The 19,523-nt window shown below is 38.2% G+C and overlaps 1 protein-coding gene across 4 annotated transcripts in view; it reads left to right on the plus strand.

Moving 5' to 3' along the window:
- Positions 1-19,523, plus strand: part of NRXN3 (neurexin 3) — a 907,297-nt gene that overhangs the window by 289,585 nt on the left and 598,189 nt on the right. For 3 of the 4 annotated variants that reach the window (XM_059850080.1, XM_059850081.1, XM_059850083.1), the window contains exon 7: positions 908-934. The exons of the other annotated variant lie outside the window; for it this stretch is intronic. In XM_059850080.1, the coding sequence (XP_059706063.1) occupies positions 908-934 (27 nt within the window). The remainder of the gene's footprint in view (positions 1-907; positions 935-19,523) is intronic. 4 annotated transcript variants of the gene reach the window in all.

Consider the following 19,523-nt stretch of genomic DNA (forward strand, 5'->3'; position numbering starts at 1 on the left):
CAGCAAGATGAGCTTGGGCTCTGAGGAACTGGCAGGGCTGGGGACCTTTTAAAGACTTCCCCGTTCTCCCTGCCAAGCCCAAAAAAAGTATTCCCAACCTCCAGAAGTAGCTGAAATCTGGGCTGGGCGTTCGTGCGGTTAGCTGTTTGCAAGTGGCCATTTTATGATAGGACACAACTGGGCAGTATGTTAACCCTTTCCTCACCTGAGCGGACAGCGTCAAATGTGTCTGTGCACATATTAAAAAGTGTTTTGGGCTGGCTTTGGGGGAATTAGAAGAGGGTCTGTCTTTGGGAGAGCTGGAAAGGGTTAAATATTGCACCAAAAAATCTCATAGGCTGATTTTACAGGTATTCTCTGTTGACAGATGGTGTATTTATGCAATAACAGTACAAATTAATTTAAAAGAAACCAAGTGTAAAGGTTCACTTTGAGCTTCAAGCATCTTAGAGAGATTGCTAAAGGTCTCTAAAAAGCAAAATGACACTTGAGTATGACTTGTGTCTTAAGGAAGATTTTTATGCCTTAATTATAACTTTTTAAATTGTAATTCATATCAAGTCATGGTCTGGAGTGGAAGATTCTCTTAGATTTGTAGGTTTCTATAAAAAGAAAAGAACTTTCTGTATCAACATGTGGCTATGTATGTATATTAGTATATTTCTCTATACATATATATGTGTATATATATGTGTATATATATATATTTATGTAGCAGATATTTACATAGAATATACTGTACATATACACCCACTCCTGAACTTTTACAGACTGTGTATAAGTATAAAATGGCCACATCTCTTTGCGTGTGTCTGTCCCCGGAAGGGTGGACTGATTGTTTTTGGATGTCTGCAGCTGTTACCTTGAAGGATGCAATTTCATCTTTCATTTATTTTTCCCCATCTAGACTGTATCAGGATAAACTGTAACGCCAGTAAGTTTTCCCTCAAGTTTCATTTTGTTCTCTTTCTATATATATTAAAATAACTTTATTTTCTTTGCTGTTTTATAAGCTGTTTTTCTTTTCTTTTGTTCTTTTTTTTCCTTTTATTTTAAAAATCTTTTGAAATTGAAGGGTTTGGGTGGGATATGAAGCTGGAGAGGGAGGAGGGAAGACTTTAAGGTGATTGTATGTGGAAAATTTTGTATTAGGTTTCTCTGAGGAGGAGATGAACTGTTATTTCATAGCTTTGCAGAAGAGCACCTCAGAAAATTGATGAGCTGATATTATATTTCACTGGTAACCTATTGTCTTTAGGAAAACTTTTAAGGAACCACATAAGGATAACAGGTACTGTATGCACTTCTCCACTACAAAAAGGCAGGCATATTTAAAAACAAAGAAAACAAGCTTCAAACTCTTGCTTTATTACAGACTGGTGACAACATAATATTTATTCAAAGTTATTTTTTTATTTGGGTATAGAATAAAGAAAAATTAGATTTTACATTTAGAGTATATTATATATACTTAATATATATATATGCATATATATGGCATTTGGCATTCTTAGGTTTCTATAAGAAATTCCATCTGAACCTCTGGGTCACCTAAAATTCTTTTCAGTATGTAGAAGTAGGGAGGATGGATTATAAAATTTCTGTGAAAAATAATAGTGAAAGATCATATCCATTTCTAGACTGACTGAGCAAGCCAAATCGTTTCTGTTCTACTTGAAAAAGCTGATCAAACCTAATGTAGGCCTTAAAGTAAAAAGCACTCCCCAAACACTGGAGCTGTTTAGCTCTCAAGTGTGCTTTGAGGCTTATCTTAACTTGTTACCAGCTTCCTGAATGTCCTCTGTGTTAGATTTATGTAGAAGTATTTATGAAGGGCAAATGTCAGCTGATTGAGACCCTGCTTTGCACAAAAGTGTGAGCAATTATTTGTTTGGACTTGGGAAGTGGTCCCTGGGAGCCTGTAGCTGGGGAGAAGCCCTGATATGCCAAAGAAGCTTGTTCATGATAATTTACTTTATTTCAACTATTAAATTGTTATCTCAGCCCACGTTTTACCTTTTTCTGAGTTTCCTCCTCATCCCACTGATGGGAGGAGGGGTGTAAACAAGCAGCTGCACGGTGCTTGGTTATTGTATGGGATTAAACTGCTACAAGTGGGATTAGTCAGTGTATGACTCAAATCTTGAAAGATCTTGTTGAATTCCTTTTGCTCTTCGAAGTTTTCACACTAAATTTCAAGATAGAATGTGCAATAGGAAAAAGTGTCTTGAATGTGGTAGCTGAGATTGCCAGATTTTTACACAGCAGTGGTGAGGACATTTACATAAAAATAGGAGCTTTTACTTCATAAGAGTTCATATGCTCTGGCTGCTTAGCCATTGTAACTCCATCAAAACATTTGCCCCATAGTTCTTCTTTATGTTTGTCATTTGAGGATCCATTTCCTCTGGTACTGGACAACAATCTGATGTTGTCAACATCAACTTTTGATGACAGCTGCCTGTTAAAGTTTAGCTATGGAAGACTATCTTCAGGTGGGAAGTAGCAAGTAGCAATCATCTGGTTTTTATGCAAATAAAAAGCTAGCACTAATTGGAAGAAATATTAAAAAAAAAAAAAACAAGGAAAAAGGAGAGGAAAAAGAGAATCATAAAATGAAAGCAGTGGAAAGACAGAATTCCGTGTTTTTGTTAGTTTCCCCATAAGTATCAAAACATCTTGAATCATTTTGCTACCATGCATTTTTAATAGTTGAGCCTGTTGCATTTTTAAATACAGTCTTCCCCTGAAGGTTTAGATTTATTTCTTTATTTATAACACATTGGACCTTCCTAATTTATTTTTTATGATGCTTTGCTGAAAACAAACGTCTTTACTTTAGTCCCTCCAATACATTGGTTTTTTTGCTGCCTGTTGCAATAACTCAGGTCATCTGTCCTGTTTCCTAGAAGGGAACCAGCTGGGGATTGGTGAAAACTGTACCCTTGAATGAATAAAATATGGTTAGGCAGAAGCAGACCAAATATCACTGTAAGCATTCCTGCAGGCACACTGACATTTACTTGTGCAGAGGGAGTTATCCACATACAGATATGTCTGCCAGGGTCTGTTGAAATGAGCAGAAGTGTTTTAAAGTAACTTGACAAATGGGCTTCCCAGCAGCTGAAGAGTATCAGGTCAAGCAGTTGCCACTGGTAACTGAATAGAAGGGACCCAGTGCATGGTTTTAAAGGTAAACAGAGCTGTACTTTTTGGGTTTTGTGGAACATATAGCTTAAAAGCCCACTATTTCAAGCATTGAAGCTCATGCTGTTTGAGAGGAGTCTTGCATATTGTCCCAGGTAAGCATTTATACTTGCTCCTAATTTCCATTGAAAAGATTGAAGGCTTTTTCTCTTATGTATCTTTGGGCTATTTTATATCTGATGCAAAATATTTTTTTCCACAGTTTCCTCTTACCTTCTCTCTGTGTTTCATAATTGTTGTATTTCAGCTTTTTACTGTCTCTGTACTTATTTTAATACTCATCTCATCCTTTCCTTTCACTCTTGAAGATACCTAAACTGAGCTTTTCTGTTTCTGCATGTTTAGAAGACCCAATGATGCTTTTGCTCACACATATGGATCTGTATAGTAACTCTTTTTCCCTGAGTGTGAAATCAGCACAACCAAAAGCAGGACCAGGATCTCCAAATAAATTGTTTGAATAAACTGCATTGAATGATTCCTCAACATAATGCAAACATAATGCATAGCACAATTTTGTTGGTTGGATTCATGGGGAGAATAGGAATATAAATATAAGTATCTTGGACTTTTGCCTACATGTATTTTTTTTTTTTTAATAGGTTTTCCTAGGAAAATGGTCCCTCTCTTGTAAACTGTTTACTGAAATGCATTGTTCACTTTGAAGAAAGTTGAAGTTGTGATAATTTTATAGTTTGTGTCATGTCTGGTGCTCTGATTTTCCTTCATTTTTTCAAAGGTATCTAGTCCTTAATTTCATTATTCCATATCCAGTGACCCCACTTCACATCAGATTAGATGTGGAGAGTTTTCAGCATTCTACTCAGTATTACGTGTGGAGAGAACAGCTCAGTGTGCTATAGATTTGTTAGATTTTGGAGGTGTTTTTGCTCTGTACTCTTTTTTGGATACTACTCTTGGTCTAGTTCTCTCTCCTCACAAGCCTTTTATGTGGTGTGTCATTATTCAGTCACATACTTTGACACTAATACAGTGAGAGATCTGCCAAATGTAGCTCCTTGGGACAGTGAACACTTCTGTCTTATTGCTTGTTATTTCATAATAAGGCCTTTTCTTCTCACGAAAGCTTGCCAGACAAGCCATCATCTATTTTCATGTCACTTTTGATGCCTCAAATCTTCCATATCTTCTTCTCTTACCTGCTGCTAAAAGCATAAATGGAAGGGGATAAAAAAATCAGTCTAATCACTACTACATAGTTGATTCTGTGTCTCTGTGAGGTCTCACATTTAACATGTTGTTTGAAATCCAAAAAATTTTTGACAATAATGACAGCTGGAATATGTTTGGTTCTCCTGTTTCAGTTGCCATGCTTACTGTATTTAGTGCCTTATTCAGTGCAGTGTAAATGATTCATTTTATTAAGTGCCACTCTAACAACATAAAATATGAATCTATTATGTGTAACTTTCTGGGAGAGGTTTAAAGTTCTCTTTTTTCTGTATCATCATAAGTAAATAGGAAGCTGTGCTAACTCTAATCAAAATATTGTAAAACCAAGTGCACTTACCTGATTCCTAGTTATATTGCTGTCATTTTAATAAAATCTTAATAGTACTCTAACAAGAAAACATTCTTTTGAAAGTGAAGCGGTATGATTAAACATACACATCATATTTGTGACTGTAGTATCTCCTAGCCTCATTTAAACATAATCAGGCAGAAATGAATACTTATGCAGCCTGAAAAGTGTCAAGTTGATAGTAAGTCATATTGTAGTGGTGAAAGCAAAGCTGGCGTCTGTCTGTAGCATCTGCACAGCTCAGCTGAGAACCTGCTAGATCCAGCAGCCCAAGAGAGGTGAGGCTACTGCCACTGTTTCCTCCCAGGTTCTATCTGTAGCCAGCTGAAGATGTGTTCTTGGCAGGCCCATTGCTAAAGGTCACATGCGTGCTCGCAGACCTGCATTCTTTCCGGTGTCTGGCACTGTGAACATCTGGGCCTGTTGACCCCATGGTCTGACTCCAGTTGCAGCACTCATAGCCCCATACAGCCTCATGCATGGAGAAGAAAAGGCTCTCACCCAGGAAAGACATAGAAAGGAATTTAGACAGGAATAAGACAGGACAGGCTGTACTGATCAGATAAAAATACTCATCAGCAACTGTTTACATGCCCAGCCCTTTTTATACCCTTACCTCTATATTTATTTTCCCACTCTTGCTCTTTCCAAAATCACCTAAACTTTTCACTTTTTGTGCCTTTGGTTTCTCCCTTAAACATCCCATAGTAAGTCTGTCTGACCCCAAACTGCTTTTCCCCAATATCACATATGTCCCACCCTATGCAGCAATCCCCTTAATCCAAAAGGTGATATCAAGGGTTGGTCTAGCTATTATAAAGTGATGAGTGTCATGCTGGGGAACTGGAACCAATGGCTCTGCTGGAACAGCCCTGGGACAGACCTGGAAAGGTTTTCATCGCTCAGGAGTCCGTGATTTGTGCTCCCACCTCATGCTGTGCCCCATGCTCCGCTGGCCTTGTGTGTATGGGTCTCTGGTGGGCTGATGGCCCTGGATATAACCCAGTAAGATATTATTTGTGCTCCCCCTCCTGTTGCTGTCTGAGCTCCTTTATGGCTGTGGAGATGAGCTTTATTTCATAATGCAACAAATTCCTCTTCCCTGTGGCAACTACTAAAAAGTGACCTCTTTTGTCTCAGATGTTCTTGATTCAAGCCCATTCCAAGTCTCCAGTGGCAAAAATACCCTCTTGACTTAATGTTGTAGTTTAGGAATGGTATTCTTCAATTTAGTAGTCCCACTGAAAAGAAAACCATGAGCTGCACACCCCTCCTCCCCTTCAGTGGGAGACAAAAGGCAGAGATAATTTAAGAACCATTTATTGGAATCATCCATGAGATAAGTAAATGAACAGCAGCAATACCAACAATGACAAATGTACAAAGAAAGGGTGATTTACATGCAAGATGCCCACCAAGCCTGGGACAATGAAAACAATGGCAGGCAGTCCCTCCACCCACCAGGCTTTCCCCATGACCTAACAGGAATTCTCTTTCTTCCCAAAAGGGAGAGAAAGAGGGTCCTCTTCCCTGCCCTGGCCATGTTAGGACCCTGGCCATGCCCACACAGCTCCAGGCTCTCCACCCTCATGGCTGCTGCAAAAAATTAACTCTGTCCTTAACCAAAGCCAGTACATGTTTTTCAACTCAGAGGTTGTTTGGTACCCCTACAAAGTGAGGTAGTGCTTCTGAGCTTGTTTTACAAAGATAGCAGCAGAATCCATGCAATTTTCAGTTGCAGTGGAGAGGATAAGTCCCTCCCTTTTTAGGCTGGGTTCCACATGGACATCTTCCATCTGGGTGACAGGAAACATAAAGCACATATAAGAAACTGCTCCACTTCAAGGATGTCTAGACAATATGTCTTCTGTAGATTACATTGTGTAATTAGTTGCCAGAATGTCCACTTTTTTTTTTCCAATTCCAAGAACATTGGCACAAAACTGAAAACTCATGCCTCAGGATCTAGGAGGAAGTGAGTATTTTATATATTATTAATTTTGTTTGCGAACAGCCGAGAGAGAGCATCTCTAATGAGGCTCTAAATAGTTATAAAGAAAAAGACAAAAATCAATCAGCACAAGCACTGCTTGCTATGGTGGATGCCACCTGTTTTGTAAATTTAAGGCCAAATCAGTGAACTTTAAGGATCAGTGGTTGTTGGGTAAGGAGTGACTGCTTAAGAGGTACTAGTGATTGCCATTACTGGGGGCAGAATATTGGGTTTTATGAGCACAAGCTTTCCACAGTGTCTTTAATCCTCCTCATCCAGACAGTGCCATGAAAATTAAGGTTTTGCTGTGGCATAATTGATTCGAGCAATCTTAAACTGCGGTTTGCTATATCACAAGGTCCCTGAATCCCAGAATATTTCATCAGGGCCCACAGATGTAAGCTACAAACACAAGTCTGTGTTTGCTAGAATTCAGTTAGGCCCAGCTGTTAGTTAACAGCAGTCAGCCTTCATCTTCCAGCTAATACTGTCCCTTTGAAAGTCTCAATTCTGAGTCTTCAGTTCCAGTATGCAGGGAGAGAAAGGTCATCAGTATGGAGGGATGGCAATGATCAAAGCAGAACTTGGCAGAATGTGTTCTGCATTATTTTTACCTTAAATTGCTGTGATGAGACCTAACAAGAAAACTAACCTTGGAAACTCAGCAGTCATCTGTCAGGAGTCAATGACCCACTTTTGGAAAACAGCTCTTCTGGTTAACTAGCTATCATTCCTACCCCAGCAGCTTTTCTTAGTTCCTTTTGACTTTTGAAAAGATTGTGTTTGTGGTACATTTAAAAATAAATAAATATATATATATAAATAAAATTTTCAATTCCTTTAACCTCTCACCCCTTCTGTGGGATTCTAATTAAAAAAGAGAGCTGTTTCAAAGGTCAAAACAAATGATATTAATCATCCTCTCAGTCACTAAAATAGATACCATTACTTAACATTAGAAATGTTAATTAAGTATTGGGATCCTGGGTGCTATAACTTATAACAAAGATCATGAAATATGAAAAGTTTGAGGTAGGTTTTTTTTTTCTAATTTTATTTTTAGAGGAGAAAGATACTGTTGGTGAAGCTTGGAGTAACTGAGGAAGAAGGCTTGTGATGCTAGGTTTTGTTTAATGGTACATTGAATTAACTAATTGCGGTCAGCAACATTTCTCTCTTATTCACCAGCTGTTATATTTTCAGCCTTCTTTCTCATGTCTGGGGAAAACAGTCTTATTTCCTTTTTTTCTTTTCTATTGCAGTATTTGCAGGATCTCAGCCAGGATGCCTGGGGAAAAAAAAGGCTTTGATAGAAAAACGTTAAGCACCTCAATTTGTTATTTTGGCCACTTTCTTTGTATAAATTGATTTGTGTTCTTTTCAGATCAGCTGTCATCACTTGAACTTTCCTCAATGTTTTGGTTTAACCCCTGTAGGCAGTTAGAAGCACACAGCTGCTCTCTCACTCTCTGCCTCCCTGTGTATTTTCAACACTGTTTTGCTTGCAAATCCAAAACATGGCACCATGAGTGTTGCTCTGAAGAAAATTCACTCCTTCTCAGCCAGAGCAAGTACACTCAGGAAGAGAACATACTCTTGAGATCTTGTGAACATTTTGATCTAGAACTTAAAAAGGCAATGCTTTTGCTGCCATACAGTGAAATATATGGCTAAAGGTAGACTGAAACAATGTCATTTATGGTGTCCAGCCATCAAGTATTTGGTCATTTCTTTTTCCTTTTCACTTATTTTCTTTTTCTACACAAGGCCCTAAGTTTGAGCAATCTTGGTGTGTGAGAGGTTATGCCAGGGAGCTGTGAAGGAACATGAAAGATGTTGTTTCCAGGATTAAGATGTCAGGCTGTTGATTATCTTAAAATCAAATAGTGACTGCATTAGGACTTTAGTATTGGCTACTCTTTCCATGAATGCTGAGAGGGTTGATAATAGAGAAAAATTGCCTTTCCACAGCTGAGAGGTTTTTTCCAGGTTTAACAGTCCTCACCTGCCTTGCCCCTCTGATCCATCACATTACCTGTATTTTCCACTGCTAGGCTGGTTTGTCTGGCAAAGGGTCCTGCTCCTAGAAAATTCCTCTCTGGGAGCAGAGAACTGCAGTTGTACACAGGAGTAAGAAGTTCACTTAAAAAATATCTATTGATGCCTCTGTGCTTAACTATTGGTTGCTAAGAAGTGAGCTGGGAAAGGTGAGCTGCACATTTGTGGCCTGCCTCTGGAAGAAGCAGCTTAGAAATGTTTCCTGTTAGTGCAGGGACAAAATGAGTTGTGGGGACAAGAACCCTTTTTCTCCCAGAGAGGGTCTTGCTTGGTCAAGCTGGTGCACACTGGTGTATGATGCATATGGCAAGCTTGCACTTCTGCTGCATCTCTGGAAAGGTGCTCCTAGCAAAACTTTCAGCAGTAATGTTTTTAATGTCTTATCTTCTGCTTCTTTCAAAAAAAGGTGATTCTTGAGATTTCAGGGCCAAGAAGACAGTAGTTGCCTTCTTGCTTCTTTTGTGCAAAGGGGGTACAATATTTATCAAGCCTTGATGGCAGAAGAAACCTGACCGAGATGCCACAGATGTGTCTGATCAGTGGTGAAGATTCATTATATCATCATAAATAATTTTCTACCTAGCTGAAAATGCAATATGCTGAGCATTTTCATTCTCAATGTGAAAAGTTAGAAAGCCTGAGAGAAGTTCTCAAGTAATATTCCCAGTAAAATTTCTTTTTTATTTGTGTCACTTCAGTGATTTCTATATTAAACAGTCATGTGAGCTCACTTCATTATGGAAAAATAACTTCTTCTTTTTGGTGGATTTCCCAGTGTCCAGGCCTGACTATGAACTGGAAATCAAATCACCAAGTAGAGTTGTAATCATTTAAGGATATTTTTTTATTTTTGTTTGCTCATGAAATTGGAGTACAGAATCACCAGAAAGCTTAAAACAAAATAGGGAAGTTATGCTAATTACCTGTTGATGAAAGAGTTTGTTCAGATAAGGATTTAATTGTACGTTAATAAATGCTAGCATGCTGACATAATTTGGATTAGTGTGTTTTCTGTTCTGCTTTTTCTTGTAGGGGAATCTTATTTGAATTTATTCAGCCCACTGTTTTGAAATGGTCGGGAATAGAAGAAATGGAACGGGTGTTGCTTTTAACTCAAAAGAGCATCTTTCGGGTTTCAAGCTGTTGCTGCTTTACCAAGCTGTTAAACAAAGCACTTAAACAACTTTAAGTTGCAGTCTTCCATCTAGCATGGTTTTCCTCCTGAATTTTTGGAGTTCAGTTCTTAGCTTCAAGAGGAGGGACAGAATTTGCCAAATTGTTCTGCTCTAAGCAGAACCAAAAGCCTTTCTTAACTGAGTTGGGGAAAGATTTCATAGGTTTGATATTTCACAGTCCCAAACCCAAGTCCATTTGCATTTCTTCAAATAGGAGATCCAGATATTGAACAGATTCCCTACATTGCAGTTGTCATGTCTAGATTTTATAATGGTGCAGGTTCTAATTTGAACAAAGTGGGTTTGCACATTCAGTGCAAGAGAAAAAAACTGCTTGGTGCAAATGTTGCTGGAATTTCATAATTCCTTTTTAAAGACAAAAGTAATATAAAAATGTTTTAATGCAAAGAGGCCCCTGGTAAGAGCTATAGATATGTGAGAGGTTTTTTCCTTGTAGGCTAGTAAGGAGTGATTAGGAGGCTTAGGAGGATAGTGAATGAAGCCAGGAGTTTATAAGGCCTCTTACAGATTAAATAGTCATTGCTGCTAAAATATAGACAGTTCTACTGTGAAAGATGGCATCAAAGATTGTGTGGCAACTCTGAACTTTAATGTAAGATGGTAGAAGCATATTTGTAGAGGACCACAGAGATTTTTAGAGGTCAGTACCCAGTTGGCCAAACCATGTACTAGTAATTACTATTATACTGTAACTTTAATTCCATATACCCCAATCACATTGTTACTGTAGCCTATTCTGCCACCAGATTGCATTCTCCCATGAAAATACAGATCATAGTCCTAGAATTGCCATAATATAGATGCCAAAAGTGTGGATAATATCACCTACTTTTTTTTTTTTTTTTTGTGATGGACAGAAACTAGCCTCATTTAGTTCTGTGCTTTCTTATATTAGGAAGAATGAAAGATTGTTACTTGGATTTATTATATTATGATAGTTTTCTGCTTAGAATAATTTTAGATTAAAGGAAATTTGCTTCTAAATTATCATTGCCACTGAAAGCAGCACGAATAAAATTGACCACTTCTTGTTGTAATAAAGGTTTATAATATTTCACTCACTAGTCACACTTTGATTTATTTCAAGCATAATAAAATGCAACAGAGAAGGTGGATCAGCATAAAAACTTCTAAAAATGCAGAACCTTTTTCTTTCTCTCTCATCTTTTTTTTTCTGCAGCACAACAGTATTTTCAGGGAATGTTGTATGCAGCAGGGCTGTATAGAAAGAATCATGTCTGTGTGTGCTCATGCTGGGAGTGCCGGTACCCAGTTCAAGCAAACTTTCCTGACTCTGGTGTACTCCATGTGTGTCTTAGAGAGGGGGCTGAGCACCATCTCGTGGTGCAGCTGGAGATTTTGTTGTCTCCTCTCAGTTCCTGTGTTGAGAAACTCAAATATATCTCCAAAGTGATGTGATAATTTTGTGTTTGCTATGGTATTGTTTTCTACCTGTGAAAGGGTTGAAGGTATGCTCACATGCTTTGTAGAAAGCAGCAAAGGTGAAGATTCTGTTCACTGGCAGAACTGTGAGAGACTTGAATGCAAACAGGGGATTGACAGTAGCACTGGGCTGCCAAATCTCTTATGCTCTGTAGGAAGCAAGTAAGTCTGGCAAAGCATGGACTGTACCATAGGCCAGCACTGACCAGCACAGCAAACAACTGTGTGCTCTGCTTCCTTGGAGTTACTTCTTTTTGCCTCAGATGAAAACAGCAGATGCCAAGCAGCTGAAGCCTTGTACCTTAAATACTATAAACCCAAAAATGGAGACTGATGGGACTGCCAGGCCATAGCAGAAACTACTGTTCTGTGTCTCTGACAGCTGCATCAAATCAGGTTATCCTAAATTCAGTATTCTTTCCTAGAATCACATCCACATACTGTGGATACTGTACTGCATTTAAAACATTTGTTTCTGCCGTCTGCATCTGATTCCAAAAGCAGGGTTCAGGAAAGCTAGTGATCTCTAAGGTCAGGCTTGATGTAATAAGAAAAGTATGCATGGATAAGTATGCACAGAACATCCTTCAAAAAAAATGTCTGTGGGGAGACCTATAGAAATGTTTAACACCTCCTGAGATTGTAAATTTCATAGAATACTTATGGAGCTGAAGTGTTTTATAATAATTCATACAGAAATGTGGATAATCCTTCATAATAGGAACAGCCAAGCGTGGATGTAGGGCAGCTAGGCTAAGAAGGTACAGAAAAATATTTATTAAACCCAGTCATATTGTCATAGCTGATATCCAACCATTCCTAACTAGGCAGGAATTCAGAAAGGTGTTACCTTGATTAGGCTATAGAAACCCAGGGCAGCTTGCATACATGGAAGACATGATGTTGCTTTAAAGCCAAATCCTCAGCTGAAGCAGCCGGATCCTCTCTGAGAATTCTGAGTAGGAGTAATTAAACTTGAAGTCCATTTTAAGCTAATATTGGAACTGCATCTGATGTTCATTTCATAACAAAAACCCCTGACTTTAAATTTCTACAAGATTTTGTGCTTTTCTTTACCATAAATTCAGTCTGATGCTTTTTGAGCTGAGCCAAGATAAACTTGAAAAATAAGTGTGTTTCACCATTGCACGAAGAGTGACTCTGGCAAGGGAGCTATTGAAAAACAGGAAAAAGAACTTGGGCTCTGAAATTTGTTTAGGGAGATAAAGGGCTGGAGAATGTTTCCTTTCAAATTGCAAAATGTGAATGTGGAAGGTGCAGTGCAGGAAAATGTTACTGTGAATGAGAACCAGCCACCTCCCTCACTATGGGTTATAGAAAAGTGAAAAGTAAAAGATACTTTCCTGTTTCAGGTAAACTTTGATGCATCATAGGGAAATATTTCTTCCTTATTTTGAGAGAGGTTCTTTTCTGCTTTGTCCTTCCAAGCAAGCCCTTTTATTCCAATTCACTCAAATGGAGTTAAAATACAAATCTATTACTCTTCCTTGCATTGCCTTTTATAGTTTTCAAATGTCAATTATTTCAGTACTGTAAGGGGAAAAGAGTCAGCTTTCTGTCATTCTGATTGCTGAAACTATGGTTTTCGGTAGTCCATTAGGAGGTTATTAAGATGTTTTTCTACTTTAGCTCTATTTTGCAGAGGTACTGAGCATAGTCAACTGCTGTCAAATTTCACAGATTTTAGATGTTCAGCATTTGTGAAGAATCACATCTTGAGGCCTTAAGAGATCTATTCCCAAATACTATGGGGAATTTTTCAAAACTGAAATTATTACAAATGAGAGGTCCTGTATATTTTTATGCTTTTGTGAAGTAAATGAAGTAAATCCAAGTTCTTGGTACAGATATGTCTTCATGTTGGAAAAGTTGTTGCCTAATTCAAACACCATGATCTGAATGATTTAGGTCTGAGAAGCCTGAGGATCTCAGTCACTCAGCTTTGAATACAAAACTGTGTGTTTTAATGTATTACAGATTTACCTCTGGGGACCTGTATCATGTTGAGACTCCATGAGTAAACATGAACTCATTTTCATGTAAGATTTCTGCTTTTGCTTTTTCTGACTGGACCAGAAATGTAACAGAAGCATCACTTTCCTGAGAGCTTTGGGAATATACAAAAACTTAGAGATACCTGTAGAACTGCAGTTCTGATAAAATCAAGGAGGGATGTGTAGTAAAACATTTTAACCCACTTCCCTTCTCTTTTTTTTTTGTGGAGGAACAGTAACTTAATCTGAAAATGGGCAAAGGCATTGCTTTATTTTGGCATCTCTTTTTTGATCACACTACTGAAAGAATATTTGATTCTGTTTCATAGTGAGTTAAGATTTGAGCCTAAAATTGTGAAGAGTTCCTAAGCATTTTTTTATCTTTATACTGATGCTGATGATTCAATACTTGCAAGGCTGCAATAATGGTGGAATTACTGTCACTGTGGAATTAGTGAAGGACAAAATGTGCAGAAGCAGTAGCAGTGATATTGTGGGCTTTCAAACTTGCCCTAATATGGTACCATTGTTCAAGCACTTCTGACTGTGATGGAAAGATTTGTTGCAGCCATTCAACCCTGGTACTACACTGCAAGTTTTAATAGGGAAACATGAGCAAAAAGAAAGATTATGTATTCTTACTCACTCTTGTTTCCTTACTGCACCAATAGTATATGGAGGGATCCAACTTCTACTTTTGCAAGAAGGCTATGTGACTGAATTTATTGCCAGTGCACTTTTTGGAAACCTGCAGGCTACATAGTGATTGAAAGAAAAGTGCTAACTACAAGTATACCTGAAACGGATCAGTTAGGGATAAAACACTACCCATGAAAAGTAAACACTATTAATTGCATCACTACTGAAATAAACCTCACATTCAGTCTCATGTGACAGTAGTTTCAGACCTTTTGCTTCTAAGCAGCAGTCAGTCTCATGAAACTGTAGTCGATCCAGTGTAAATCCTGTACAGATTTTGCAAGGGCAAAGGAAAATCTAGGAAGAAATTTCCCAAGAGCATTGAAACCACATTTTAAAATCAGCACTTTCTGAAGAAAACTATCTGAAGTACTAACAAAACCACTGGTGTACAATTTCTCTGGCTGCAAACACAGAGGTGAAACAAACTCAAACCCTAATTTCTAAGCATCAGAGACTGTAGGGAAGTTTGAGTCAGTTCTTATTTAGTGTAGAAAATCTCACAATGGAAGACCAGGTGTTGTACATTGTTCTGCTTACTGTTAGTTTATAAGAATACTATTAGTGAACAGGTCATAAAGGTTCATTGTGCTGTGGAACTGTTGATGTTCCTAAATCACTTCAATCACCAGTCCACTGCCCCAGTTCTCTTCCCGTTTGGTTGGTCCAAACTTCAAACCTACTGTCTTTGAGTACTGAGAATTCTATCTATAGCTTCAAGGATTTCCACAGTGGCTAGAGATGGGCCTATCATCCCCATTCCTACCTCACTTCCACAGCCTTCTGCTGTGGCCAGCTCTTGTGTGTTCACAGGCAAGAGAGACCAGAATACTTGTATTTGAAAAGGATAAGGCAGTTCTGGTAGGCAAACTAATTTACATCCATAGCTGGTTGCTACCTAATATCAGAGAATACCAGTATGTTGACATAGTAGGCAGGTAGTCTGTCCTTGCTTTGATAAAAACTTCCTGTTGGTGCCCTCACAGCACATGATAGTACTACTTCTGTTTTGATATTAAGTGCTTCAGGTCTGTATGAAGAAAAACCTAGTTTCAGTTCTTGCTGATAGGAATAATATCTATGTATGGATAGCCATATATTTTTACAGGATGGCATAGAGACACAATCTGCTCTGAAGATTTTATTGTCCAAATGTGTTCAAGGATAAAAGGCATAGAGGGAGTGTATGGGCATTCATATTTAGACTAATGATTAAATTAGGCAGTATTTAGTTTGTTGACACTAGTGTCTCTTTAGTCAGTGAAGAGGACTAAAACCTTCAAGAGAATGGTTTGAAGATGGAAGCTAACTCAGCCTCCTCCAGTGGGCAATTTGGAGCTATCTGCACCTCCTGGTGATTGTCAGGAACATTGCCTGATAGAGGCGTCTTAAATCAACATCACCTCAGAGTCCCCAGATAATAATAGTAATAATAATAATAATAATCATCATCATCATCATCATCTCTACATAACTCTGCAGTATCAAGACTCTGGGCAAGTAATTTATTTACCAGAACTTCATCTTTTCAGTGGTGTGCAGCTAATAATAGTGACCTTCTTGCCAGAAGGCTTCAGGAACTGAAGTCATGAATGTCTATAATGGCTTTAATATCATGGGTACAAAGGTATTGTGCAAACACATTTAGTACCTATGAAAGAACTGTGAATTTCTGTTTATTACCCACGAGATTACAGTAATAAGTGGCAGTATGATGAAATGTTTTTCAAAATGTTAAAGGCTACATTGTCCGGCTGGTTCATTTTGGTGGAATCACAGCAAGCAAATTTTTCTCTTTTATGTGTGGTAATTAGTTTCCTGAAAGAAATCAAAGAAATCAAATCTGTGGCATATGTGTAATTTTAGATGTTGTTATTTAGATAGATATACCATCAATTCAATGAAAAATACCACACCAATGGGAATAAAAAAGCCAGATTAAACTGCAATAAAGAAAACAAACTTAAATGAGCAGGAAGATATGGAAATATTTACAAAAATAAGTGTGTGCAATGTTTTATCCACATTGAAGCACATTGAGGGCGATAACTGTGTTCCTTACACCAATGCCTTCATCTTCAGAAACAGTGTGAAATGATGAATCTGATTCTTAAACAACAGTGAAACTAATGTTCAGTCTCCTGCATCAGCAATAACTGGACTGCTGTAAATGTGGTTAGTATGTAAGGGTTTATAGGCTTGGTATTTATGCACTGTACTTCACATTCAGTCATAATTTCCATAAAAAAGACAGAATAATTAGGCCAGAATGATGGGGTTGGCATTAAGAAATTATACTGGCTTGCACATAATTGCATATCTCTCTCTGGATGGCTGCAGTATCTGCAGACTGGGTAACAGGTTACCTGCTTTATGATACTCTCCATATGTAACGTTTTGCTTCTTTCCTTACTATACACCAGAACTAGATAGCTACCTTACAGCCATGGCAATCTCTTAGTTGCTGTAGGGAGAAATACTAAAGCTAAAATTTTCTTGTGTGCTAAAAGAATGATTGATTCTTTAGATAAAAGCAAAGAGATGATGCTGACTCTGTGCCATGACAGTATGATCTGTTCACTCTGTTAATGTTGTGATGAGTTTTGTCAGTGTGTTTTCCCTTTGGCCCATGCACTGGGAAATGTCGTTACAGCTGTGACTTAAGCTGTGCCTGTTGACATGGCTTTCTCTTTGCACTCATGGAAATGTCTAGAGCTGTGGCTCCTGTGGTTTACCTGGGTAAGTGGCAGAAGGTCAGGGAAACACTGCTGGCATTAAACTTAGCTTTGATGAGATTCTTGTTTTGGAATCTGAGATGAAACCAAAGTGGATTGTTACTGAAATTTTTTTCTAATTATGCAATTATGTCATAGGCATCTTCATGTTGTACAGGAGTGTTCATGTGGTTATCAGCTCTATACATATGATCAGAATTTTTCTGGTTTTAACTGTGTCTCCTGGCATTTAATTTCATATAAACTTGCAGAGAGAGAGATGTATGTACATACAAGGCCTGGTGACACACATGTAATTGGAATATGATTCTGTTTCTTACTGAAGTAGGAAGGCAATATTCCTTTTGAATTTGAGTCAGAAGCCCAAAGACAAGTATTATCAGGAAAAGAATTGTAATGTGCATCCCATATAAAAGAAATTAAATAAGTTCTTGGATGAGGTTTGAAAAAATGTGGTATGTTAACTAGGTAAAAAAGGTATGGAAGAAATGCAGAGGAAGAATAGTTTTTATTGGAAGAGACTAAATTATATGTGAAGGGATAGAAATAGACTGAAAAGAGACCAGTTTTAAATAACAAGTGAGGGTGAAAGATCCAAAAATAATGAAAGAAATTGTAGTTTTGACAGGGTCGATTTTAGATGTCTAAAAGTAGAGTGCAGTCATTTTTTCACAGCAGTGGGAAATATATGAGAAGGGAAGGTCATCTGTTCATGAGAATAGAATATTTTATTTTTTTTAAATGAACAAGTAATCTCAAGTCAGAGCAGAGAGAAAATGAGGACTTGCACTTCTGATCTGGGTGTGTAATATGTAACATGTGGCAAATTGACTTCCAAATTCTTTCAGCTTGGCCTTAACCTGTTTGTTTTGGAGCCCTCCTGTACCTTGAGAATAATTGTTTTCTGCCCTTCTATAAATAACCCCAAACAGTACCAGAGCTCTGACAGCCGCTGTTTTTGATCTGAACATACAAAGGAACGTCCAAGCCTTGGAATATAAAAGAGGAAATCATGCTCAAAAACACAGCATGTGTGCATTTAATTTTGTGTTATAGATTGGAGCCATTTTTCTTTACCTCCTGACTTCTGGGAGAGCCTCTGTCTTTAGAATTTCTCTGCTGCAATTGCTGAGCACTCTTGCACGGTGTATGTTCACTGAGTGCATCTGTCAATGGGCGTATGGGCCTTAATGGTTCTGCACGGTTTTGTCTTTACAGAATCTATTTATCTTACCAGTCAGTCATTTTTTCTTTCACTCTAATCTTTTTATGTTTTATTGATTTGTTCATGCCAAGGGTAAAGAAGAAAGAAGCCATTTTAACTATTTTGTAAATAGGTAGAACAAGCCAGCTGAGCTTGCATGTCCTGTCTTTTCAAGGCAGGTCTAAGATTGTGTTTCTACTTTCACCAAAACCACTGCCAAAAATGTGAGTGCTAATGCAGAGAGATTTTCAACAGGAGCAAGTATTTTTTTGCTTAGATAAAAATCAGCACCAGGTTTAAAAATCTGTGCCTAGCATTGCTCGCTGAATTTTGCTTTCTCCATGGCACTCTGTATCTTCCATGGCTTCAGCTGCTTTTTCATGAGGGAAAGATATAAATTAGACAGTGTCAATGAAATTTAATTTCTACAGCTGTTGGGCAGCTTGAGACAAAAGTCGGGGTGCTGATGCAGGCAACTAAATGCAGGTACAGGAGGTACATCAAGTTGCATGAAAAGACAAGGGCTTTGGATTTCCAGTAAAAATAAGGGCATATGTGACTCCACCAGCAGAGTTAACCAGGATCCTTGCTGTCCTCCATACCCTGTCATCAGCAGTGCAATGACTGCTGGTATCCAGTGCCCTTTCCCCAAGCCTTTGCTTTCAGTCATTTCAAAGGAGATTTTCCTCTTCAGTACTAACAAGCAAAGACTTAGCTTGCTTTACAGGAGGGACTTAGGAGTCCATTTAATTTTTCTGTTATTTCCAGTGTTATTCCTTCACTGGCCATAGGGCTGCTGCACCCCTGCAGAGGGCCAGCCCTCACACCTGAGCTCAGGCTGCCAGCTGAACCCTGTGTGTTCAGAAATACCACTCTGTGCTCTACACTTCCACTCTTCAAGCAGGTTTACCCTGGACCAGTAACACCATCAAGACTGTGCCTGCTGGTTTGTGGTTCTGGCCACTATTTTTTGTTACTGGGCTGTTCTGGAGGATTTTAATTGCAGGAAGTACAGAATTCCTGAGCAGATTTTTCTGCTCAGTCTTAATGACCTTTTAAAGTCAAATTTGACATGTTAGACAGAAGACTGCCCTTGATGTTTTTTTAGATAGGCTCAGATTTTTGAGACTGGTATTTAACTTTTGACATATGGATTTAAAAAGGCAAGGAGAAAGAACATAGAAGTATCCTGTCACACAAAAGCTCTTCTCTCCAGTCTCCCTACAAAGAGAATTAGTTCCCACAATGTACTGTATGTTTTTGATCCTACTGTCAAATTCCTGCTTTTTGAGTTATGAGAGTTTAATCCTATGAATTTGATTAATTTTGATCCAAAAGGGATCCAGTTGGGAAAGTACAATTTTGCTGCTAATTGGTTTTGTGTTGATATTTCTTCCAAGCCAAGAATTCTCAAGGTTTTTTTGGACAGA

The sequence above is a fragment of the Haemorhous mexicanus genome, chromosome 6, assembly GCF_027477595.1.
Source record: "Haemorhous mexicanus isolate bHaeMex1 chromosome 6, bHaeMex1.pri, whole genome shotgun sequence".
Lineage (NCBI taxonomy): Eukaryota > Metazoa > Chordata > Aves > Passeriformes > Fringillidae > Haemorhous > Haemorhous mexicanus.